General features: G+C 41.3%; 1 protein-coding gene across 2 annotated transcripts; it reads left to right on the top strand.

Moving 5' to 3' along the window:
• Positions 1–286: 286 nt before the first annotated feature.
• On the top strand, positions 287–26,733 carry MCUR1 (mitochondrial calcium uniporter regulator 1). 2 transcript variants are annotated; one of them, XM_021696830.2, is made up of 10 exons: positions 287–796; positions 8,252–8,389; positions 12,048–12,151; positions 13,181–13,282; positions 16,270–16,311; positions 17,012–17,083; positions 21,610–21,663; positions 24,323–24,437; positions 25,361–25,455; positions 26,573–26,733. In XM_021696830.2, the coding sequence occupies exons 1-9, from the start codon at positions 367–369 to the stop codon at positions 25,423–25,425; spliced, it is 1,122 nt and encodes a 373-aa protein (XP_021552505.1). In that variant the 5' UTR covers positions 287–366; the 3' UTR covers positions 25,426–25,455; positions 26,573–26,733. The 2 variants fall into 2 exon arrangements, with proteins under 2 accessions (XP_021552505.1, XP_021552506.1); XM_021696831.1 differs by lacking the exons at positions 25,361–25,455; positions 26,573–26,733 and adding an exon at positions 25,112–25,354.
• The last annotated feature ends 121 nt before the right edge of the window (positions 26,734–26,854 follow it).

The following is a 26,854-nucleotide window of genomic DNA, read 5'->3' as shown; positions in this document are numbered from 1 at the left end:
TGGTAGTGCGGGGACTTTTCTCGGGACTGTAAAGGCCGCCAGGGTAATGAATGTCTTCGTAAGGACACCAGTGTAATGAATATGCAAATCGTGGCAGCCAGAAAGCATCGCAGGTCCGGGAGTGCCCGCGGCCTCCACTCCACTGAGCGGGTCCCAGACTCACGCACGACCCGGGCTCGCCTCTCTCGCGGGGCCTGGGGCCGAGCCCCGCCCCGCCCCGCCCCGGCGCGCGCCTGGAGCCCCGCCCACCCGGCAGGAAAGGGCGGGCCCGGCGCCACCGCCCACGCTCTCTCCTGTCGTCTGACTCGGGCCGGCGCGGCGCGCGAGCAGCATGAGCGCGCGCCCGGACCGGTGACCGCCGTGGCGATGGACTGCGGCTTCGTCGCGGGCGGGAGGCCGAAGAGTCCGCCGGGCCGCCGGCGGCTTCTAGTCTTCCTGCCGTCAGGCCGCTGCGGAAGTCCGGGCGGCCGCGGCGTCTCGGCGCGCCACTGCCTGTCAGCGCTGTCTGTGGGTCTGGGGGCGCTGCGGTTTCGTGGCCCGGCGGCCCGCGGCGGCGCGTCACGTGCCTCCCCGCTGCTCCTCCTCCTGCTCGTGCCCTCCCCGCGCCTGGCCGCCGTCGCCCCGCGTCGGCCCCTCGGGGACCGGGAGAGCTCGCGCCCGAGGCCCTCGGTCCCCGCGGCCAGCCGCGGCGGCGCGGGGAGGTACCTGCCGGGCCTCGCCCCGGGCATCGCCTGGGCCGCCGGCGCCCTCCACCTGTGCCGCGGCCGCGTGGCCGCCCTCACTTCGTCCAGGAGAGGTGAGGGCCGCACGGCCGGGGTGGGGGGAGCAGGGGGCTCGCCTCGCCGGGCCGGGGGCGGGGCCCGCCTGGGCTTTGACCTTCCGGGCTGGGCGGGTGGGGGAGGCTCGGCGACCCAGAGGTCGGGTCAGCCTTGGTCGCCGGGCTCCTCTGGGGCGTGGGACGAAGGTCTGTCTGCCTCCGCCCTGGTGACCCGGAGTCCTGGGCACAAGTGTGTGGAGCGCAGTTGGCCGGGATGCCGGGAGGGCGGTGCGCGCTGGGCAGGGCGCTGGTGCTCGACGGGGTGTGGAGCCGCTGGGCGGGCGCCGGTGACGCGTCCCTCGTGTCGCCGCTCGGGTGCGGGCGGCTGCGGGGGGGGGTGGTTTGCGAGATTGAGGAGCGAAGCTCTAGGAACTGCAATTTCACTTCCGACTCTAGTGGCTTTATTCATTGAACACTAGTTGCCTGTTCTGTGCTTGGCTGGCGCTTTTCTGGGTACTTGGCATATATCAGTTAGCAAAATCTCGGACCTACACCGTAGCAGAGGAGATGATGAAGGTAGGTAGCTATAATTTATATATACACGTATGATTTACATATAATCTGTGTACGGAAGTGATAAATACCGTAGGAAAAAAATGGAGGTGATAAGGGTTAGGAAGTGAGGCCTCCAGCAATGAATTTAAATGGGGTTAGCAGAATAGTTTATACTGAGAAGGTGGCATTTGAAGGAGGTGAGAGCGGTCACTGCCCTGCATAAAGATTAGGGAAGTCTGAAACAGTCTCAATTTATTAGATAGCACATTGTTGATGAAAATATCATTTGGGGTAATCTTTATCAGCAAAGGGCAAAAATATCACTTTGGGTGGTCTGTCATATCAATAGCTGTCAGTAACCACACTGATGGTTTTTTTTTTTTTTTTCATGTTTTTCTTAATAGAAATGCCCAGTAGACATTGACTGTTTCTAAAATATAAAAATACCCTAGGCTGGGGAAGAAACTGATTGGGAGGGCAAAAAAAGTGAAGGAAGGAAGCTTTACATACAAAGGGTGGGGAGTGAGTGGTGAACTTTGTCAGTGTTCTGCAGTAATTACGAGTTAGAGATGACTTTGGTCTTTATTTCAGTTCTTTTGTCTTCTGTTGTGTTTTGTTTTTTTTTTTTTGACAAGCTGGTGATTAGTGATTTATTTTCATCTCCTCATTCAAGACTATGGGGCAAAAGGGAAGAGTATTCTTTCTCATGAGTTTTTTTGATTTTATCAGGAAGGTGGTACTATTGGATTAGGCTCATAGGATCTCATTCTTCACAGAGTGAGGACAGATGCATAAATATGGGGAAACAGCCAAGACACAGTTAAGGAGCAACCATCAGCCAAAGAGTTTTGTTCCTTTACTTCCAGCCTAGTGATTTGTTTGGTGCCAGGGTTCTCAGTAGGGCTACTGAGAGTTAAGGATGTTATGAATAGCAAGTTTGTACTTGGTTTCCTCCGTTCAAGGCTAACTTTGGGCTTCTTTTGTGTGTGTGTTTCAATATCCTTTTGATATCCTGAAGGTCCTTCCAAAGGAGAATTACGCATTGCACTTTAACATAGCTCAGTTCACTTGCTTCCTGGTTATTAGTGGGAATTCCTAGTTCTTGAGTCTCACTTTGTTGTCACAATAAGGGAGGAAAAATGAGTCAGAGGCATGCTCCTCCTCAGGCTTCGCCCTTTGACAGAAGGCAAGATGGCATTCAGCTTCCATCGGCAGGGGTTGGCCTGCCAAGTGAGAAGTGGCCAGGGCTTTTCGCCACTTTTCAGATGACAGTACATATTTTGTTGAAGTAAGCTTGCAGTTGAAATGAATTCCAGTTGTTTTGGACAAGAAAAAAATCTGCAGCATCTAAATTGGAATTAGCTCTTGTTTAGAAAACAGTCATGATAGTTTATTTTTGGGATGTATATGTTGTGTGTGTGTGTGTGAGAGAGAGATACGTTTTAAATCACACAAATGATTAATTTGTTCTTAGAAACAAATTTGGTACTAGAAAAATCCCATCACTCTTCACCAGCCAGTTCTAGACTCAAATATTTTCAAGCTCTCTGATCCATGGGACAGTTGAGCACAGTTTAAAAAGATGGGTGGGTTAGCCTTTAGAGAGCCACTTGAGAGATTCGTTCATTCATTCATTCACCACCACTGTTTCTCAAGCTAGGTCTGTTCTGTGATCAGGCAGACATTTGGAGTCTCTTCACCTGGAGGCCAGTTTTGTCTCAGTACTGGGGATAAAGAATGAAAAAAGAGGGACTAGATTTAACTGAGCTAATTTATGTAAAAAGGGAAGATCATAGGTGAAGAGGTGGATTTCAGATTTTCTTTCTAGACCATCTCATGATCCAGATCACAGAGTTCTCTTAACAAAATTATTTCTGGTCTGCAGTCTGCCAGGCCCTCTGCTAGATGCTAACAATGTAAAAATGACTAAGACTGACTGCTCTTGGGATGTTTGGACTAGTAGATGATGCAGATGTGGAAACAATATGGTAAGTGGTGTGATAGAGCTATCTGAGCTGTGCTGCGAACACAGATAAGGAGCAATCAAGGCGGCCCTCTGACCTGGGTGGAACTAGCAGACCGAACCACTCAGTATAGCATAATGCCCTGCCTGGAACATAATGTTTGCTTAGCAAATTGTAAAATTAAATGAAGAGGGGTAAAATGATGCTTAAAATTGGCCAGTCGAAAAAGGGGGGCAAGCCAGACTTAAGGATGGAGTACCAAGGTATACAGGTACAGGACACAGAATAACTTAGGTGGCTGGAAAGAAAGCTGAAAGGGTAGGTGTGGGCTAAATTAGGACAGGCTTTGTATTTGTGTGCCTTGCCAAGGACCTGATACTGTAGGCTAGTGGTTCTCTGAATATAAGGGCCTTTTTTTTTTTAATAAACCATTTAACTCACACATACATGTAACAGTTACTGCATTTTATATTTTGTCAGTCTGCAAACAGCGCTTGGTACAAAATGATTGGATTTCTTATACTTACCTTGACACTGACTGTGACCTTCTTTCCAAGGTGGGAACCACTGCTGTAGGCTTATAGACAAACATCAGATCTGTAGGGTTCTGTCCATGTCACGTTTTTTGCTTACATGCAATTTCCTTTAGAATGTTTAGAGGTGAAGGATTGACAATAGGAGCTGATTAGCTGAAGTATCTTTCTCGTCACTTAGGGGATTTACCTTAGGGGATTTTCAAACTTTGAGTTAGTAGTGACTATTTTTTCTTCTACCACTCTTCTACAAACCTGGCATCATAGAAAAGTAAGGACAAATATGTAGCAAAATTTTCATATAGCTGTGTTTAATACATTAAATGAAAGTTTTTTATTTTATATTGTCCATCTCTTTTTTTTCTTCTGCTGTCGAAATGTCTTTTACAGTATGATTGTAATAGTAAGGAGCTATTGTGTTTACACGTCCTTTCTGGACAGAATTACTAGTTGGCATTGCAGTTGTTACATATTTTTTTTAAACTGTTTTTATGGTTCATGAAATACAAAAGCCAGAGAACCCTTACCATGCTACCTTCTTCAAATGAGCACCTTGAAACAAGTTTACAAAATGAGTTGGATCTGTGGCTAAATGCACAGAAATTCAGAGGAAAGGTTAACATACAAATTGTTAGAACATATCTCTCTAAAGATAGGCTTTTGTAGAGACATCACAAAGAAAACTATTGACCAGTACCTCTTATGAATAGAGACAAAAATCCTCAACAAAATACTCAGCAAATCAAATCCAGCAATATGTAAAAAAGGAGTATACATCATGACCAAAGGGGATTCTATCCCAGGAACAACAGGCTCATTTAACATCTGAAAATCAATTCCTGTACCACACCATATTAAAAAAAAAAGAAGAAGAAACTATGTGATCATCTCAAAAGACAAAGAAAAGGAATTTGGCAAAATTCATCACCCCTTCATGATAAAAAGCACTTGATAAATTAGGAATAGAAGGGAACTGCCTCACTGATAAAGGACATCTGTGAAACACCCACAGCTAACATCATACTTAATAGTGAAGGATGCATGCTTTCCCTCGAAAGGTCAGGACTTGCAAGGATGTCTGCCATCAGCAGCCATGCAACATTGTACTAGAAGTTCTAACCAGGGCAAGACAATGAAAAGGAGGAAGTAAAACTATCACTGTTCACAGGTGACATGACCCTGTACATAGAAAACTCTAAGGAATTCACTAAAAAATCATTAGAGCTAATTAACAAGTTCAGGAAGATTGCAGGGTACAAGATCAACATAAAAAATATAACAAAAAATACAAAAATCAGTTGCATTACTCTACACTAGAATGAACAATCTAAAAAACAATTCCCTTTACAGTAGCATCGAAAAGAATAAAGTACTTAGGGATAAATTTAACAAAAAACTCACAGAACTTATATGATTAACCACCCTTGAACAACACAGGGCTGAGGAGTGCCAACTCCTACACAGTTGAAAATCTGTGTATAACTTTTGACTTCCCAAAAATTTAACTACTAATAGCTTACTGTTGGCCAGAAACTTTACCATAACAGTCAGTCACTTAACACATATTTTATATATAATATGCGTTATATTCTGTATTCTTAGAATAATGGAAGCTAGAGAAAAGAAAACATTATTAAGAAAATCATAAAGAAGAGGAAATACCGTATTGTAAAAAATCCGTGTATAAGTGGACCCATGTGGTCTAAACCTGTGTTCAAGGGTCAGCTATAGTGTGAAACCTATATAACATTATTAAAGGAATTAAAGACCTAAATAAATGGAAAAACATCCTATGTTCATGGATTGGAAGACTTTGTGCTCCACCCAAATTGATCTATAGATTTAAAACAATCTCTCTCAAAGTTTCAGGTGGCTTCTCGGTAGAAATTAATAAGCTGATCCTAAAATACATACGGAAATGCAAGGGACTCAGAATGGCCAATGCAATCTCGAAAAGGAATAAAACTAGAAGACTCCTTTCCTGATATAAAAACTTACAACAGAGCTAAAAGTAATCAAGAAAATGTGTCACTGGCATAAAGACAGATATAAATCAGTGGCATAGAATGGAGAACCCAGAGATGATTTACAGTCAGCTGATTTTTGACAAATTCCAAGATAATGCTGAAACAACTGGATATCCACACGCAAAAGAAGGCGAACCCTCATCTCACACTACATAAAAGTTAGCTCAAATGGATCAGAGACCTAAAAGTAAGAGCTGAAACTGTAAAACTCTTAAAAAAAAAAAAAATTGGTGTAAATCTTTGTGTCCTGGAATTAGCCAGTAGTTTCTTAGATATGACACCAAAAGCACAAGGAACAAAAATAAATAAATTGGACTTCATTAAAATTAAAAACTATTGTGCTTTGAAAGGCACCATCAAGAAAGTGAAAGCCAGCCCACAGAATGGGAGAGAATATTTGCAAATTACATATACGATAAGGAACTTGTATCTAAAATGTATAAAGAAGGGCGTCTGGGTGGCTCAGTCAGTTAAGTGTCTGCCTTCTGCTCAGGTCATGATCCTGGAGTTCCAGGATCGAGTCCCACATCGGGCTCCCCGCTCAACAAGGAGTCTCCTTCTTCCTCTGAGCCTCCCCCTTCTCGTGCTTCCTTTTCTCACGCTCTCTTGCTCTCTCAACTGAATAAAACCTTTAAAAAATAAAAATAAACAAAATAAAATATGTAAAGAATTCTTTTTTTAAATTTTTATTTATTTATGTGAGAGAGAGAAAAAGCACCAGCCAGGGGAGGGGCAGAGAAGCAGACTCCCCGCTGAGCAGGAATCCTGACCCAGGACTCTGGGATCATGACCTGAGCCTAAGGCAGACACTCAAGCAACTGAGCCACCCAGGCGACCCTAAAATGTATAAAGAATTCTTAACAACCAACTCAATAATAAAAAGATAACCCAATTTTTAAAAAGATTTATTTATTTGTTAGAGCATGAGCAGGAAGAGCAGAGGGAGAGAGAATCTTAAATGGACTCTGCCCTGAGCTTGGAGCCTGATGCGGGGCTCAGTTTTACAGCCCTGAGATCACTACCTGTGCTGAAACCAAGAGTTGGACACTTAACCACCTGTGCCACCCAGGCACCCCAAAAGATAACCCAATTTTTTTAAATGGGCAAAGGGTCTGAATAGATGTTTCTCCAAAGATACACAAATGGCCAATAAGCAGTGAAAAGATACTCAATCAACATCATTAGGCATCAAGGAAGTACAAATCAAAACTGCAATGTGCTATCCCTATGTTTATTACAGCATTATTTACAATAGCCAAATTATGGAAGCAGCCCAAGTGTCCATCGATAGATGAATGGATAAAGAACAGGTGAGATATATATATATACATATATCTCATGTATATATATATACACACACCACACACTGTTATTCAGCGATAAAAAAGAATGAAATCTTGCTATTTGCAATGATGTGGTAGAGCTGGAAAGTATTATGCTAAGCAAAATAAGTCAGAGAAAGACAAATACCATATGATTTCACTCATGTGGGATTTAAGAAACACCTGAACGAAGGGAAAAAATGAGAGACAAGCCAAGAAACACTCTTAGAGAACAAATAAGTAAATACCATAGTTGAAGAGATATCTAAAAAATAATAATTAAATTGCAGTGGGATACCACTTTACACCCATTAGGATGGTTATAATAAAAAAGACAGTAACAAGTGTTGATAATGTAGAGAAATTGGAACCCTCAGACACTGCTGTTGGGAATGAAAAATGTGTAGCCACTTTGGAAAGTAGTCTGGCATAACCTTATAAACACAGAGTCACTGTATGATGCAACAATTCAGTTCCTGGGTATATACCCAAGAGAACTGAAAACTTGTTCACACAGAATCTCGTACACAAATGTTCCCAGCAGCATTGTTCATAGCAGCCAAGAAGTGGAAACAACTCAGATGTCCTTCAACTGATCACTAGGTAAGAAAATCGGTATATTCCTAAAACAGATTTCAGCAATAAAAAGCTATAAAGTACACATAATTATAAGGTGGATGAACCTTGAAAACCTCACCTGAGTGAAAAAAACCAGTCACACAATACCACATCCCTTACGATTCTATTCATATGTAATGCACAGAGTAGGCAAATCCATAAAGACAGAAAGTGGATAAGGGGTTGCCTGGGGTTGAGGGAGTAGGGAGATTGGGGCATGATAGCTAAAGGGTATAGGGTTTCTTTTTGGGATGATGAAAATGTTCTAGAGTTGACTGTGCAGAAGATTGCAGAACTCTATAGTTAAAATCAAATTGAACACTTAAATGGGTGAAGAAATGGGTGAATTGTATGGTATGTGAATTTCATGTCATAAAGCCCCAACCAGGTAGGCTTTTGAGGTATGCCATATTCCTTCATGGCTTTTCTTTACCATCAGATCCTGTTTTGAGCCTAATTGTCCTTTACATTCTAGAGCTGAGCCTCTCTGCTGGGAGCCTGCAGTTGCAGCACAGCAGAGATCTGGACCACAAAAGGAGAGATTTCACCTCTTGCGGGAACAAGAAGCTCTACTTTGACACCCATGCCTTAGTGTGTTTACTGGAAGAAAATGGTAATCCTTTTGTGGGTCACTCGGAAAAACTCGGAAAAACACTTAGTTCTCATGATCTTATCTAACTTCTATTTCTCTTTGGCGTTTAAGTCTACAGATACACTCTTTTGGTCAATCTCTGTTTTTTTAAGTTCTTACTTTTTGTTTAAGGACAATTTTGCTTCCGCCAGTACAGTTGAGAGACTTTTTGCACACATTTTTCTTTGTCGGTGAGAAGTGTATTTTTATAACATCCGTCTGGAGGTAGAGTGTTAACAGATAAAAATTTAGACACAAGTTAGCAAAACTCAGGAATGGTTCCTATGACAGCTGCCTGACGCACAAAGTGGTAGTTTTGTTACTGTGCATGTTGTGTGCTTTTAAAATTGCTATGAAATGAAAATGTTGCTGAGCAGCAATTGCTAATAATTTCAGCTTGTGGTTTTTTTTAATAGTCCAACTAATATTTTTCCTTATTGCTGTTAATTAATGTAAAAGATGCTCTAACAGACATGACATTTATTGAAAGTGCATTCAGTACATAGGTAACATTCTCACTGAATCTTCTTTAGACAGATAGGCCGATTCTAGTTTTCCATATTGTTGCTCTTGACAACACGATAGATCTTTCCCCAGCTGTACGTGTTCGTATCTGCAGAGCCACCCTCTGTAGCTGTGCTTCGCTTGCCCAGGACAAGCAGATGGAGTGAGCTCTGTGCTTGCACTGGGGAGTTAGAAGCTCTGCGTCAAGCTCTGCCAGGACCCAGCTGCAAAGCCAGGCAGTTCTCTCGTCTTTCCCAGTTTCTTTTTTCTTTTTTTTTTTTAGATTTTATTTATTTATTTGAGACAGAGAGCGCACAAGCAGGGGGCAGGGGCAGAAGGAGAGGGAAAAGCAGGCTCCCTGCTGAGCGTGGCGTCCAATGCAGGGTTGATCCCAAGACCCCGAGATCATGGACCTGACCTGAAGGCAGACGCTTCACTGACTGAGCCACCCAGGCGTCCCTGTCCTTCCCAGTTTCTGTCTCCTCATCTCATCAGCAGGGTGGGCACAATAAGAATTCCAAAGATTCCTTTGAGTATTAAAGGAAATACAGTGTACTTGAGTGCACTTTGGAAAAACTGTTAAGTACCGTATCATAATTTTCATTGCTTTCCTTCTCAAACTTGAAACATTAGGCCTTTTTTTCACCAAAACTTCTTTCAGCTCAGAATTTAAAAAAGAAAAGTGGAATGGAGAAGAGAGGCATCAGAAATTATGTGGATAAGCAGAAGTCTTCCTGCTTTTTCCTTTTTTCTGTGGACCTTGTATTTTTGCATTCAAAGTAACCCATTGTAAAAAGCCGTATTCGAGAGAATGGGGGTGTTTCACTCCACATTAGGGTTTGACTATGTAGGGGAGCATCATAAATCTTGTTAAGTGGCAAGGTAGCGGCAGTGGGCTCGAGATGGCCCCAGATCTTTCTCCCATTAAGGGGGGAGGGGGGTATTTCCCCTCCCCCACCGAAAAATCTATTTATTTACTTTTGATAAATAAAAATCGCGTTCATGTTGAATGTTTAAAGTGTGATATTTCGACAGATGTACTTCCTGCTTTTCTTGATTTCAAACCTTGATGCACGAGTCTTTGCATATCTCAAGACTGGTGTTGTAAGGACCCCGCTGAAGTGTAGGGCGTGAGGCCTCTTAAGTGAACGATGAATCTAAGATGCTGCAGGGTGAGGCCTGGAAGGACCTGTCCAGGAGCACTCCCACCTTCCATCCTTGTCTTCCCCAGAGCTACGTCTCCTGCTTCACAGAACTTCTGGTCTGTCTGTAATCTCTCTAACCCTGATCGTGTCTTGTTCTCTCGTTCCTACAAAGCATTATTTTGTATCTGGTAACCCTTTAGGTTTTCAGGCCTAACTTCTACTTTTTCTTATCCCTTTCTCCTCCCACAGGTGGTTATAAATTATAAGGCTGTGGAGTTTATTATCAGCCTAAGTTCTCCTCTGGTCTCTTTTTCTTTTCTTCATAATTGCCAAACCTAACTATGTTTAACTATGAACGCTTCTTCATAAAGTTTTAAAAATTACAAGACACATTTTCAGGCAGAAAAGAAACAGGAAAAAATATTCTGAATCCCAGTACCCTAGAGCAAACCAGTGTAACAATTGGATGGGTAACCTTTTGGATGATTTTTCTAGATGCAGATGACCCACATGTTGAAAATCAAAGGATTTTGAATAAATGAAGGGAGTAGGTCTTTGGAGGTCTTTTTATCTCTTTTAAATCTTTGTCTTTGTTTCTTAATTATAGTTAGGGGCCGCCTGGGTGGCTCAGTCCGTTAAGACTCTTGATTTTGGCTCAGGTTATGATCTCAGGGTCTTGAGATTGAGCTCCAGGCTCCGTGCTCAGCAGGGAGTCTGCTTGAGATTCTCTCTCCCCCTCTCCCTCTGCCCCTCCCCCCACTCGTGTATGTGTGCACACGCGTGAACTTTCTCAATAAAATTTTAAAAAATTATAGTCTGTGCTTAATCTCATCCAAATTGTATCAGTTATAATTTTATTCAAGCAAATGTGCCTTTAATTACTAGAATCAGTAGATTCTTCTGTAGTTCTTATGGATGGAAGTATTTAATAGAAAAAAATTACTTTCCAGGGACTTGGTTTCAAGCATTTTATTAGAAGTTCCAATGTGAGGGCGCCTGGGTGGCTCAGTTGGTTAAGCGACTGCCTTCGGCTCAGGTCATGATCCTGGAGTCCCGGGATCGAGTCCCGCATCGGGCTCCCTGCTCGGCAGGGAGTCTGCTTCTCCCTCTGACCCTCCTCCCTCTCATGCTCTCTGTCTCTCATTCTCTCTCTCAAATAAATAAATAAAATCTTTAAAAAAAAAAAAAAGAAGTTCCAATTTGAAATATAAATTACTATCTAAAGTTATTTTTTTATTTCCAATTTTATTTTATTTTTTAATTTCAATTCAATTAATTAACATATAGGGTATTATTAGCTTTCCAGGTAGTACTATCTAAAGTTTCTAAAAGTAGTAACACTGCTGAGTTAGATCTTTCAATTCAGCATCATTTACTGAGTGTCGAAGAATATGTTTTTTTCCAGCCTTGCCCCTCTCTGCAAGTGACCGAAGAGACTTGTGGAGGAAAAATAAAAGAACAGATTTTGCCTTTTAACATCAGATAAATTAACAGCTAAATTACTAGTTATCTTTATATGGTCAATGATTTGATGACTTTATGCTGGATGTGAAATAATTGAGCTTTCCTACTTAAGTAAATTATTCCTTACTAACGTGTACATTTTAAAATAAGGAAATCACGTTATTTTGGAAAATTTAGGCCAGGGGGAAGGAAATAAAGATTACTTAGCAGTAAATTGCATCTGTAATTTTGATCTTGCTTTCCTTTCCTTGACCCCACGTTGCAGGCTTCCTCTATGTCATGAGATATTGTCAGGAAATATGATTTTTTGCAGCTAGGTAGGACGGTAGAGGAGACCAGCCCAGCCCTTTATCTTTACATGAAGAAACAGATATGTCATGCTTGTCCAGAGTGACAGACACATCATAGCCTGGGACTCCAGTCTTTCTGAATTCAAACATTTTCTCCCCTTCTGTGAAGGGTTTTTTCTCTTTTTTTCCCAACAAATGGAGTCTCCAGAGTGTGATTATCTTTGTGTGTTTGCTTAGGGTTCTCCACCCAGCAAGCAGAAATCACTGTCTCTGCATTGGTCAAGATCACGGACGCCAACATGGATATTGTCTACAAGGATATGGTCACCAAGATGCAGCAGGTTAGCTTTGTCGGGGAATGGTAGCAAACTTAAAGTCTAAAGCTGGGATGTTATTTGTTTGTTTTTTGGGTTTTTTTTTAAAGATTTTATTTATTTGACAGAGAGAGACACAGCGAGAGAGGGAACACAAGCAGGGGGAGTGGGAGAGGGAGAAGCAGGCTTCCCGCCAAGCAGGGAGCCCGATGCGGGGCTCGATCCCAGGACCCTGGGATCACATGACCTGAGCCGAAGGCAGACGCTTAACGACTGAGCCACCCAGGCGCCCCATGGGATGTTGTTTGTAATATGTATTTTTGGATAATATTCTATTGAAAAGCATATAGTACTTTTTTTAAAGATTTTATTTGAGAGAGAGAGAACACAAGCTGGGGGAGGGGCAGAGGGAGAAGCAGACTCGGGAGCCTGATGCAGGACTCAAAGGCAGGTGTTTAACCGACTGAGCCACCCAGGCGTCCCAAAAAGCATATAGTACTTTTAACCATAGTTGAGAGACAAATGATTCCAGTGTTATAAAAAGTAATTTATTCGAGGGGCACCTCCGTGGCTCAGTCAGTTAACCATCCGACTCAATCTCAGCTCAGGTCTTGATCTCAGGGTCATGAATTCAAGCCCCACGTTGGGCTCCTCACTGGGCATGGAGCCTACTTTAAAATATATATATATATTTTTTTTCTTTTTTTGAAGCTATTTTGTCAACTGTTGTAGATTCATGTTGGAAAACTCAACTATGCTTGAAAATGACCTATTCCAGTCCACCATACTTAACAAAGGGAGATGTGGCTGGAATTATAGCAGTGTGTTCTTGAGCTGCTGGTCCTCAGACTGCCACCCTTTGAACTGGCTCACTTGATGATGATACTGGACTTGAGTCTTTATTCTTTTCCTTTCTTCATTCTGGAATAGAGGATGACCTTGCTGAACCTCTCTTCTTGTGTCCATATTCTCCTGGTTTCTCACTAAGATGATTCCAGGTAAGAGGCAGACATCCTAGGCCAGCCTAGGTTATATGTTTTGTTTTTCTTTTCCTAGGAGATCACTGTTCAGCAAATAATGTCTCAGATTGCCAGCGTGAAAAAAGATATGATTATTTTGGAGAAGAGTGAATTTTCAGCCCTCAGAGCAGAAAATGAGGTAAAACTAAAGAGCCACTCATATTAAGATGCTCAGTATCGAGACATTGAGACATAAATGCACAGAAAAAGGGCACAAGTTAGATGTGTTTTCACCAAGTGTCCACCACCAGATCAAGAAGTAGAACATTACTGGCGCCCCAGAAGCTTACTAATCCCCTGCCAGGAAGACCGCTATCCTGACCTGCATCACCGTTGACTGGTTTTGCCTTTTCCAGGACTTCATCTGGGGGAATGCTGTGGTGCGTCTTACAATAGATCAGTCTTGCTCAGTATCTATCAGTCGGTAGTATTATATGAATGTGCCACATTTTTCTACTGTGATGTACACTTGACCCCTGAACAACATGGGTTTGAACTGAACAGGTCCACTTACACAGTTCAGTAAATGTTTTCTCTTCCTTAAAATTTTCTTAATAATATTTGCTTTTCCCTGGCTTACTTTATTCTGAGAAGATGGTATGTAACACATACAACATTCAAAATATGTGTCATGTTACCAGTAAGGCTTCTGGTCAACGGTGGGCTATTAGTAGTTGAGTTTTTGGGGAGTCAAAAGTTATGTATGGAGATTTTTAACTGGGTGGGATCAGTGCCCCTAACCCCCTGTGTTGTTCAAGGGCCAACTGCATATTAGAATTGTTTCCAGCTTTTGGTTATCACAAAGTGCTGCTGCAAAATATCCCTTGGTTTCTTGTTTTTTTATTTTTTTTTAATTCAGTTTAGTTAACATACAGTGTATTATGAGTTTCAGGGGTAGAATTTAGTGATTCATTACGTACATATAATACCCAGTGCTCATTACATCAAGTCCCTTCCTTAATGCCCATCACCCGGTTCCCCCATCCCCCCGCCCCCTCCCCTCCAGCAACCCTCAGTTTGCTCCCTATGATTAAGAATCTCTTATGGTTTGCCTCCCTCTTCTGTTGTTATCTTATTGTATTTTTCCTTCCCTTCCCCTGTGTTCATCTGTTTTGTTTCTTAAATTCCACATAAGTGAAATTATGGTATTTGTCTTTCTCTGATGAACTTACTTCACTTAGCCTAATACCCTCTAGTTCCATCCACGTCATTGCAGATATATCCCTTGGTTTCTAAAGTGTGGCATAGAAAAATTGACAAGGCAAGAAACAACAAATGTTGGACAGGTTATAGAGAAACCCTCTTACACTGTTGGTGGGAATGCAAGTTGGTACAGCCACTTTGGAAAACAGTATGGAGGTGCCTCAAAAAATTAAAAATAGAGCTACCCTATGACCCAGCAATTGTATTCCTGGGTATTTACCCCAAAGACACAGACGTAGTGAAAAGAAGGGCCATGTGCACCCCAGTGTTCATAGCAGCAGTGTCCGCAATAGCCAAACTGTGGAAAGAGCCGAGATGCCCTTCAATAGATGAATGGATAAAGAAGATGTGGTCCATATATACAATGGAATATTACTCAGCCATCAGAAAGGATGAATACCCAACTTTTACATCAACATGGATGGAACTGGAGGAGGTTATGCTAAGTGAAGTAAGTCAAGCAGAGAAAGTCAATTATCATATGGTTTCACTTATTTGTGGAACATAAGGAATAGCATGGAGGACATTAGGAGAAGGAAGGGAAAAATGAAGGGGGGGAAATCGGAGGGGGAGATGAGCCATGAGAGACTGTGGACTCTAAGAAACAAACTGAGGGTTTTAGAGGGGAAGGGGGGTGCGGGTATGGGTTAGCGTGGTGATGGGTATTGAGGGCATGTACTGCATGGAGCATTGGGTGTTATATGAAAACAATGAATCATGGATCCCTACATCAAAAACTATTGATGTGGGGTGCCTGGGTGGCTCAGTTGGTTAAGCGACTGCCTTCGGCTCAGGTCATGATCCTGGAGTCCCAGGATCAAGTCCCGCATTGGGCTCCCTGCTCGGCAGGGAGTCTGCTCCTCCCTCTGACCCTCCCCGCTCTCATGTGCTCTCTGTCTCTCTCATTCTCTCTGTCTCAAATAAAAAAAAAAAAAAAAAAAACTATTGATGTATTGTATGGTGACTAACATAACATAATAAAATAAATTTTTTTTAAAAAAGTGTGGCATAGGGGTTCAGCACTGAAGTAAGTGCTGTGTTTGCATCCTTCCTTTTATTTTCAGTCTTAGCTGAAGTCTCGTAAAGGAAGTCCATTTATTAGCAGTTCATCTTAGTCCTGTGAGAGGCCTTCTAGCAAAAGATCCCTTTTGCTAGAAAAGAGTAGTTTGAAACTCTCACATTTGCCCTTGAAATTGGCTGTTTGAAGGCAGAATTTGTTAAAAGAAAAATTGAAGGAGGTATTAAAGACAGAAGGGCCTTTGGAGGCAAACGTGTATGTTAAAAACAGTTGTGTTACTGGGGCGCCTGGGTGGCTCAGTGAGTAAGCCTTCGACTCTTGATCTTGGCTCAGGTCTTATCTCAGGGTCATGAGTTCAAACCCCGCATAGGGCTCCACGCTGGGGAGCCTACTTAAAAAAAGAATTAAACTGTATTACTGATTTTATGTAACCTTTGGGATGGATTAAAACTGATCTCAAGACAGGCGCATGCGTTGTTTTTTGTTTGTTTGTTTTTAAGATTTTTGTTTATTTATTTATTTGACAGAGAGAGAGAGAGAGACAGCAAGAGAGGGAACACAAGCAGGGGGAGTGGGAGAGGGAGAAGCAGGCTTCCCGCCGAGCAGGGAGCCTGATGCGGGGCTTGATCGCAGGACCCTGGGATCATGACCTGAGTCAAAGGCAGACACTTAACAACTGAGCCACCCAGGCGTCCCAGTAGACGCATGAGTTGTAATACCATCCTGGCATGACAGATCGTCTGCTCCTAAGACTTTTCAGCTCATGTTTCATTCTGAATGCAGCTAGAACTGTGCACAAAAACATGTTCTAATGTAAGTTTATTACCAAGTTTTATGTATTTTTTTCTAACCTTCTAGCCATATCCTTGACTTGTTTTTGTGGTTTTTTTTTAATGTGTTTTTAGAAGATAAACGTGGAACTACATCGGTTAAAACAACAAATAATGGTGAGACCCTCACTCCTCCTTGCATGCTTGTTGGCAGTTAACGTAAACATAGTAATAAATACAATGTCAGAAGTTTTTTAGGTGTTCTTAAAAACGTAATCCTATGTTAAATAGTTGTGTAATATGTCTGGAAAGTACACACTGAAAGATTTAGCTGAGAATAGTCAGTGAATAAGTTGGTGATGTCTGTAACCAAATTCATTAAGAAAATTATGTTCTGGGATGAAGGAAGTCATCTTTAAATTAAAAAGTGTTGAAGTTGCCCCATATGGAGACTTTAGGTTCTGTTAGAACAGACTGGCTTTAGAGAATTTCATGTGATTTCAAAATGCTGACTGTACCAGCTGTTCAATTTCTTTTTTTTTTTTTTTAAGTGGAAAGGACATGGATGTTAAGGTAGAAAAGGCTCTGACGAGTGTCAGAAACAAGGCTTTATTTAAAACAGAATTACATATTTTCCTTCTTGGAGTCCATCTCTGCTTTCCAGAGTTGTCCAGGGAACAGCTTCAGTCATAAATTCCATAAGGAGAGTTCACTGGGAATCTCGAGGTTAAAAGCAGTGGTAACCCACTCTGGACTGACTTGAGCATAAGCGGGGGTTATTTGTATATATGACTGGGAAGTCCCAGGCTTCACATCCCAGGCGGGTTTCCATTTCTCACTTTGGATTTCTTCCTCTCTTTGTTTGCCCTCCTGCCAGGATGAAGTGGTCAAAGTCCAAACAGATACCAAGTTAGACTTCAATCTAGAAAAGAGCAGAGTGAAGGAATTGGTAAGTTCCTTTATTATAAACAGAGTGTGAATTCATCTCTTTGCAGGATGGAATGCTCGATCCGGTCTGAGTATATAGACAGTTCACCAGTACCGTTAAACGTTTACCTGTGCATCGTTGTTAGACACAGTTTTCCCTGTAATTGTATTCTGGCTTAGAGCTTAAATTTGATGCTTTCAAAAATAAAATGAAAATCTTGGGAGGCGCCCGGCTGGTTCAGTCGCTAGAGCGTGTGTGACTCTTGATCTTGAGGTAATGAGTAATGAGTTCAAGTTCAAGCCCCACATTGTGCAGAGATTACTTAAAAATAAAACCTTTAAAAAAAAAAAAAATTAAACTCGGGGAGCCTGGGTGGCTCAGTCATTGGGCGTCTGCCTTCGGCTCAGGTCATGATCCCAGCTGGGATCGAGCCCCGCATTGGGCTCCCTCCTCCGTGGGAAGCCTGCTTCTCCCTCTCCCACTCCCTCTGCTCGTGTTCCTGCTCTCACTGTCTCTCTCTCTGTGTCAAATAACTAAATAAAATCTTTAAAAAAAAAAAAACAACTAAACTCTTGGTCAAATCAAGTTTGAATCTCATTTTATTTCAGAGAGAGACAGACTAAATTATGTGTTACTTAGACATTACAAAAGAAATCAAACCCAGTGTCGCCCTGTGTCCTCTAACTTAAACCTCCACAGGTCCAGATTTTTCAGAAGTTAAGTTGATCATCTGTCTTGAATAATACTAAATTAAATTCTACACTGAAATTCAAGATTAAAAAAATATTTCCATATAGTCTTTTTCAAATTTTAAATAGAGAAATCTTAATGACTTGATCACATTGTTTTGAAATGCAAATTCGAAACTATTTTTTAAGTTATATTAAATTGAAATTTTTAATTAGGAAAAGTACTTCTGTACATTTGTTACCAAAAAGATCTCAGAAGGGGCACCTGGGTGGCTCAGTCGGTTGAGTGTCTGCCTTCAGCTCAGGTCATGATCCTGAGGTCCTGGGATCGAGCCCCATGTCGGGCTCCCTGCTTGGTGGGGAGCCTGCTTCTCCTTCTCTCTCTGCCCCTTACCCCTGCTCGTGTGTGTTCTCTCTTTCTGAAATAAATAAATAAAAATCTTTAAAAAAATCTCAGAAATGTAGGTTGTAAGTAAGCAGAAGGGTACTTGCCCCTGTGGGATCATGTACAGGACCCAAGAAAGCCGTGCAGATACAGTTCTGCTGTCCTTTTTCAAAAATAATGCATAGAAGTACTATTTTTTCCCCTCAGAGTTTGCGCAGGAACACTTTTTTTTCAATTTTTTATTTTATTCGGTTATAATTGACGTATACAGCATTACATTAGTTTCAGGCGTACAGCATAATGATTTGATACTTGTATACACTGCAGAATGGCCACCACCGTAAGTCTAGTTACCATCTGTCATCATACATAGATAGAAAATTTTTTTCTTGTGATGAAAACTTTTAAGATTTATTCTCTTAGCAACTTTCAAATAGACAGTGTGGTATTATTCACTGTAGTCTCCATGCCCTGCATTACATCCTAGGGCTTAACTTATTTTACAGCTGTAAGTTTGTACTTTTGACCCATTTCACCTACCCTACAGCTCCCACCTTTGGCAACCACCATCCTGTTCTTTGTATCTGTGAACTCAGGTTTTTGGGGGATTCTTTTTGGTTTTGGGGGGTTTTTTAAATTTTAGATTCCACATGTAAGAGAGATTGTATAGTATTTGTCTTTCTCATATTTCACTTAGTGTAAGTAAGTACTCAAGGTCCATCCATGTTATCACAAATGGCAGGATTTCCTTCTTTTTTATGGCTGACTCATATTCAAGTATATATGTGCACCACATTTTCTTCATCCCTTCATCCATCAGTGGACACTTAATCTTCTGTGTCTCAGCGATTGCAAATCATGCTTCAGTGAATATGTATGTTCTAATAAAAATAATGTTGAGTTGCCTCTAGTGACTTTTAGCCCATCTATCTTCTTGTTCAGGCTTTATTTGAATTTGATAGCAATAGTTAGATACCTTCTTTATTCTTAGAATAATGAGAAATAGGCCATGTGAAGCATCTTTTACTAACAGAACTGTGTACACATGTAGAAACTGAGTATGCACAGTTGTTCATTGTCTTCTGATTTTTCACAATTTGCTTTTAACCAGAATGTGCTGCAATGATAAATGAAGCTAATACTGAAATTCAAACAAGTACTTAACTCTATTTTGGAACCACTTCTGGATTTTAAGAGTTAAGCTGAGCTTTGTTGTACAAAATCATTATTCCCATGTCACCTGTCTTTCTTGTCTCAAAAACCACTTTTTTTTTTTTTAAGATTTTATTTATTTGACAGAGCACAAGCAGGGGGAGCTGCAGGCAGAGGCAGAGGGAGAAGCAGGCTCCCTGCTGAACAGGGAGCCCGATGTGGGGCTCGATCCCAGGACCCTGGGATCATGACCTGAGCCGAAGGCAGACGTTTAACAGACTGAGCCACCCAGACGTCCCTCAAAAAACACTTTTCAACCATAAAGATTAATTCACCTAGTATCAGTAAAATATTTAACAGTTGCTAGTGTATGATTAGTCTCTAGAAAAGGAGAAACTTTTTTTTAAATTAGGATGAATAATATTTTAATGCAGTAGTAAAATATTTAAATGAACATAAAATCTCTGACAAATGAAATACCCAGACTTTAAGATATTACTGATTTTTCCTCTTGCCTCAGGTGTCAAGATGGCTCTGCATAGCACTGTTATTTAGAATTTTAAATTCAAATTTGTCTAAAATATTCTTTTTTAACCATATTAACATATTTTTTTAAAATTTAAATTCAGTTAATTAACAGAGTTTATTATTAGTTTCAGGGGTAGAGTTCAGTGATTCATCAGTCTTATATATTTCCCAGTGCTCATTACATCACGTGCCCTCCTTAATGTCCATCACCCAGTTACCCCATCCCTCCCACCCCCTCCCCAAGGAGGAGCGTCCCTATGGGTTGTGTACTTAGCAAAAAATCTGAATGCACTTGATTTAGGAAGATGCCCATAGCTAAGGAGGATGTGGGACTGATGAACATGGGTGAGAGCCAGTGAATTGATGGGATTTATTAACCTAGCTGAGAAGGGGTTCTTGGTCATCCTAAACTTCCTAAACTCTGAAGGACAGGACAGCAGTACGTATTGCGTGTGCATTGGTAAAGAGGAGTTACGTGACCCTCCCTCTCCTTGTTGAATACAGTTCTGTTTCAGTTCTATAACTGGTGGTGCTTACAGCCAGTTCAGAGCAGCATGGCCTGTATGTAAGCCGCTTGGGGGGTGCAGGGAGATGGACTCACATAGGTGTGATTTTAAAAATCACAGCAGTGTCAGGATTTAGGCTTTTCTTTTCCCTTGTGGTCGAGTCAATACTGACTTGGTGAAGACGGGAGTCCAAAAATCCAGTCCGCCCTGCCCTCTTGTGGCCATTCGATGCATAGCTCTTTCCTCATCTGAAACCCTGACATTAAAGATGGAGATGAGCATTCTTTGGTCCTGGACTAGTCCTTGGTTTGGGGTTTTGGGGTTTTTTTTTTTTCCAATTTTGCAAAAAATTAAAAAAAAAATTTTTTTTTAATTTCTGAATAATACTGTTTTTATATTCTAGTCCCCTGGTAGTTCCAGGGGAACATTTTATAGCTAGAAAGTATCTAGATAGTTAAGCATTAATTTTCTCCCCTTTCACAGTGTTAATTTAGTGAAGAATTAAATGCTAATTTTTCATTTAAATTATAGATTTTCATTTGCTCAGTTAAATCCTAATGCCCACTGCTAAGAAGATATGTCTGATTTTGGTCTCAATTCAACAAAATTGCATTAAATCTTTGCATAAACATTAAGGCAAGATACCACTTTGATTCTGAGTAGTACTAGTCAGTTCCTTTAGTACTACTGGACTGTGACACACCCAAGTGGGTGGTGGTTGTTTAATTAAAACCAACATGTGATGGTTTAGTGTATTTCTTGTACCGGTGTATTTATAATTTATCTTTAGGCAATGTCTATGTCACATAAAATATTCCTTGAAACTTTTTATTCCTCAACTTTATAACATTCCTAACTTTGTCTAAACCTCAGGTAGTGACCAATTTTGTGATTGCGATGGGTTAGCTCCCAAACTAAATTGTTCCCCACTTTTTTTAACCCTCTCAAAGCCAAAAAGCACATGACTCAGCAGCCAGGCAAATTGGTCCCCAGGAAATGCTTTTACACTAGTGGGAGGGGCCAAATGGCATCACAGCAAACAGATGACAAGAGCAGGAGAGGTGAAGGGTGACAAAGGGAATCATATACTGGAGCAGTGAGTGGCTAGAAATGAGAAGCTTCAGAAAACACATCTAAAGAAGAGGGGCAAGTAGGCTACTTGATTCCAGAGGTGATGTCTAGTGTCCTATATTCTTGGAAGGAACAGAACATTGAAGGCATCGGAGAAGGAGACGGAGAAAGGAATAAATCAGAATCTGACCTATGTTACACGTTTGTTTGTTTCAGTACTCGTTGAATGAAAGGAAGCTGCTGGAAATGAGGACAGAAATGGTGGCATTGGTAAGAAATGAGACTACTTTTCTTGGTCATTGTGTTCATCTTGGCTTCATCCCATGCGTGCATACTGTCCTTTGTAATGGTGTGTTAATGGGAGGGGACACTCAAGTTTTGTGTCCTAGGGTGTTTGTTTTTTTTGTTGTGGTAAAGTACACGTAAAATGACCAGTTGAACCATTTTTAAGTGAACAGTTCAGTGGCATTAAGTACATTCACATCCTTGTACAACCATCACTGGCGTCCATCCGCAGGACTCCTTACATCTTGTAGACCTGAAACCACCTGTCACACGCTCACTCCCATTCCTTCTCCCCCAGCCCCCGGGTGCCGCCATTCTGCTTTCTGTCTCTGTGAATGTGCCTGCTCTAGGGACCTCATAGAAGTGGCCTCATACCGGATTTGTCCTGTGACTGGCTTCTTGCACTCAGCTTAATGTCCTTAAGGTTCATCCATGCTGTAGCCTGTCAGAAGTTCCCTCCTTGGAATTCTTAATCGCAGGAAACAAACTGAGGGTTGCTGGAGTGGGGGGGTGGGGTGGGAGGGATGGGGTGACTGGGTGATAGACCGTGGGGAGGGTATGTGCTCTGGTAAGTGCTGTGAATTGTGCAAGACTGTTGAATCTCAGATCTGTACCTCTGAAACAAATAATGAAATATATGTTAAGACAAAAAAAAGAAGGTAGCAGGAGGGGGAGAATGAAGGGGGGGAAATCAGAGGGGTAGACGAACCATGAGAGACGATGGACTCTGAAAAACCACCTGAGGGTTCTAGAGGGGAGGGCGGAGGGAGGATGGGTTAGCCTGGTGGTGGGTATTGAGGAGGGCACATTCTGCATGGAGCACTGGGTGTTATGCACAAACAATGAATCATGGAACACTTCATCTAAAACTAATGATGTAATGTATGGGGATTAACATAAGAATAAAATAAATAAATAAATATAGAAATGATATCAGCAAAAAAAAAAAAGAAGTTCCCTCCTTTTTAAGGCTGAATAACGTTCCACCTATGGGTAGACCACATTTGGATTATCCTGTCAGTGGACACTTGGGTTGCCTTTGTCTTTTGGCCATTGTGAATAATGCTGCTATGAGCCTGGTTTTACCAATATCTGTTGGACTCCCTGTTTTCAGTTCTCTGGGGGTAGGTACTCAGAAGTGGAGGATCCTAGAATTTTTTTGGCACTTAATAGAATATTTGTTTATCTTAATGAAAGTTTAAATTCCAGTGATTGAAGAATAATAAGGAGTGGTGGTTTTTTAAATTATTCTTCGGACTTATGACCTGCTTTACTTTTTTTCCATCTTTTGTTACTTGGGACCTCCAAAACTTGCAAGACACTTACATCAGAGAATAGTAGAATATTCCTCTGGAATACTTTTCTACTCATCCTTATTCATTACCAGAATTGTTAGCCATAAGGAACTACATACAAGTGATCCTTGAACAGTAGGGAGGTGAGAGACCCTCCCACATAGTCAAAAATCTGCATATAACTTTCAGCTCCCCAGAAACCTAACTACTAATAGCCTACTGTTGACCGGAAGCCTTCCTGATAACATAAACAGTTAACACGTATTTTGTATGTTATGTGTATTGTACACTAAAACAAAGTAAGCTAGAGAAAAAATGTTATTAAAATCATAAAGAGAAAATACATTTATAGTACTGTCCCATATCAGAACAAATCAGGTGTAAGTGGACCCATGCACTTCAAACCCACGTTGTTGAAGGGTCAATTGTACTTACTTGTCCTAGGAAATTTAGTGAATTATTTTTATGCATTAATGAAATATTACAACCCCTTTATAACATAAGCCAAACTCACCACCCTTAGAGGTTGGTTATGTATCTAGTTTAACTGTATTATATTTGGAAAAGAACACAAATAGGCCTTTGGTATAACCAAGCCTCATACTAATAAAATACTTGGTGTTTGAACTATGAAAGAAGAAAACCTTAAAATGTGAATAGAAATTGTGTCAAGGCAAACAGAGTATCTTTTAGAATATCTTAAGATTGCATTAATTTTTAATTTCATTTTTTTTTAAGATTTTATTTATTTGTCAGAGAGAGAGAGCACAAGCAGGGGGAGCAGCAGGTAGAGGGAGAAGTAGACTCCCGGCTGAGCAGGGAGCCCCATGCGGGGCTCGATCCCAGGACCCTTGGACCATGACCTGAGCCGAAGGCAGACGCTCAATGAACTGAGCCACCCAGGCGTCCCTGTGTTCACTTTTTAAAGCAGTTTTTGTATACCTCTCATCGAGAGGAACTTTGAAAGATGAGGTACCTTTATTGTCTTTGAGAACAGACTGCCTTTTAACTTTAACCTTAATTTGTAGAGCAATCTATCATTTACAGAAGCTTTATATACATTATCACATTTGATTGTGTGAAGGCAGGGCCAGTGGTGTGTGTTTGTTTTGGGGTTTTGTTGAGGTTTTTTTGCTTTTTTCAAATTAAAGTAAACAGGCCCAGAGATATTAAAGGCCTTGACCAACGCAACATAACGTGAGAATAGTATAACTAAAGCTAAAGCCCATGTCTCCTTAATCGTACCCCATCTTTCCCTGGGACTGTACTTTCCTTGGGATGGTGGGAGCCGAGGGGACGGCAGGTGGATCCCAGGTGGTTTAATGCTGTGAATCTCTTTGTTTTAAAAGCATGCCCAGCAAGATCGCGCTGTCACCCAGACAGACAGGAAGATAGACACTGAGGTCGCTGGCCTCAAAACCATGCTGGAGTCACACAAGCTCGATAACATTAAATATTTAGCAGGTAAGCTCTTTTGTGTCTAGATGGTTCAAACAAGCAGAAAATAAAATTTGGAAAATAAGTCAAAGACAGATACTGCGTTTCATTGATTCGAACCCATTTTTTTTCACATTTTAACATCCCTGAAATTAGAAGGCAGGTTATGATTTCCGATAGATCAAATATCATACGGTAATCGGTAGGTTTTTTTCCTTAGTAGTAAAAGGATGTGCTTTACAACCGGTGGAATCTTAAGTTTTATAAGATACTGCCATTGAGCTGTAGTTACTTGGAATTTTTTTTTTAGTGAAATTCAAGATGATGTTTTATGGATGGGATGAAAGGCTTTTCAGTTGTGATCTTTCTGCTTCAGTTGGTGACACTCCTTGTAAGGAGTTATTTTGGTTTTGCAATTTTTGAGCCAAAAGAGGGATCACAGAATTTCTGACATTCATTGAAAAGTTTTGTTGAATGTTGGATACAGTTCTGCTTTGAAGATGATGATTGCAAGGAACAGAGTTTTTTAGCGGGCAGGTGTCTCGTGGAATGTGGCCCATCAGCAGTCTGAGTTTCTTGTGTTTGTTTTTCTGTTTGTTGGATGGGTGGATAAGCGCCTGTATGTTTTCTTAATAAAAAGTTGTCCTTTAAGTAACTGTTAACACAACTAATACTATGCTCATTTTTTTTTCTTCTTACAGGATCTGTATTTACGTGCCTAACAGTAGCTCTGGGATTTTATCGCCTGTGGATATAATAAAGTGTCTATTTAAAGAGATCCCTATTGTTTTGCCTTAAGAATACCAGATTGCTGTGCCTCTTTTCCCCCCCCCTCATTTCCAAATTTTAACCCTAGTTTTGACTTAACATGTATTATTTATTTTATGCAGATTATGGACATATAACCCAGGAAAGAAGTCATAATGATTCCTTTCATCTTTTCTGTTTAGTTGCCTTTGTACCACTGAGTGGTGGTGGACAAAACACGGAAGACCCCACTCAGCCGGACCAGTGAACTTGGTCTAACCTGTGGGACATACCAACAGTAAATATTTATATAACTCTACAATTTTCAGTCTTCTGTCACATAGAGGATTTTGGGGGTCTCCATTTAAAAGGCACAACGGCTTCACTAAGTGCTGAACAATCACCGAAACTAAACCAAGAGCACCAAACCCTGTGTCTCTCTGACCCAGTCCTTCCCCTCAGCCAGTCCCTATGTTAGGGTACTGTGTTTCAGCCCCAGTGGGTTGATGTGCTAATGATTCACTTGTACTGTTCCCCTAAAGCAATTATTTTTCTCTTCATTTCCATTGTCTTAGTAAGTTATTGTCATGGTTATTTTTCGTGTGCCTTCCAGCCAGAAAATCTTGTTGCCTAATGAAGTTTTGTACTCATTACAAATGGGGACTCTCTTTTTACCTCTCAGAGTGCTAGATTTCTGTCCCACCCTCTCACTTCGTGTGCCCCCCCTCCCCAGCCCCCGGCTCGAGAACTATAACCATACTCCACGGGCAGCATTACCTGCCTACGAAACTTGCTAATTCTTGGCATGGAAATCTGCTTCGGTTTGTGGGACAAGTTCTACTTGCTTCTGGTCTTCATCTGCTTTGTATATAAGAGAGGCATTCAGTTTCCTTCAGCAATATTTAGATATTTGGATAGTGTATGCACTTCTTACAAAAGTCTTGAATGAATATGCCTTTGCCCATTACAAGCTCAGACTGTAGGCTTTAAAATTAGAGAACTGTCATTCCAGGTTATCATCTCAAGGTCCATTCCTTTGGTTGTTAAAAACATTCCCATACCTACCTTACTTCTATTTTTTAAAACAAATAAATCCCTAGATACAGCTGGGGTTCTTTTAGAGAAGCACATTCTCATGTTAGTTGAATGACTGGCGTGGGAGAGAATGTGCATTTTAAAAACGAGGACATGGAGAGCCTGTTTTTTGTCTTTCTCCACATACACGCATGTGCACATAATCCGGTACAGTGGAGAAACCACAAAGGCACTTGTTGATCGAATTGGTAGGATAAATCATCCGTTGTCACTGTTCTAACCGCACTGGCAAAAAAGTTACATTTGTCCTTTGGATGTCATTTCTTAAACTTCAGAAAATGTAAGTCATTGTCTTTTTTTTTTTTTAAACATATGTTTAGCACAAAGCTTCTGAACTCCGGATGAGCCTGAAAATCAAGTTCTTTGGCATTAGTGGTATCAGTTTCAAAGTGAATAATGATTTGTCTTCAACTTGATCCAGAATTATCGGGGCACCTGGGTGGCTCAGTTGGTTAAGCCTCTGCCTTCAGCTCAGGTCATGATCCCAGGGTCCTGGGATCAGTCCCCGCATCGGGCTCCCTGCTCAGCGGGGAGACTGCTTCTCCCTCTCCTCTTTCCTCTGCTTGTGCTCTCTCTCTCTCTCTGCCAAATAAATAAAATCT

The sequence above is a fragment of the Neomonachus schauinslandi genome, chromosome 8 (genome assembly GCF_002201575.2).
Source record: "Neomonachus schauinslandi chromosome 8, ASM220157v2, whole genome shotgun sequence".
Classification (NCBI taxonomy): domain Eukaryota; kingdom Metazoa; phylum Chordata; class Mammalia; order Carnivora; family Phocidae; genus Neomonachus; species Neomonachus schauinslandi.
This window is presented reverse-complemented; position numbering and strand designations above follow the sequence as displayed.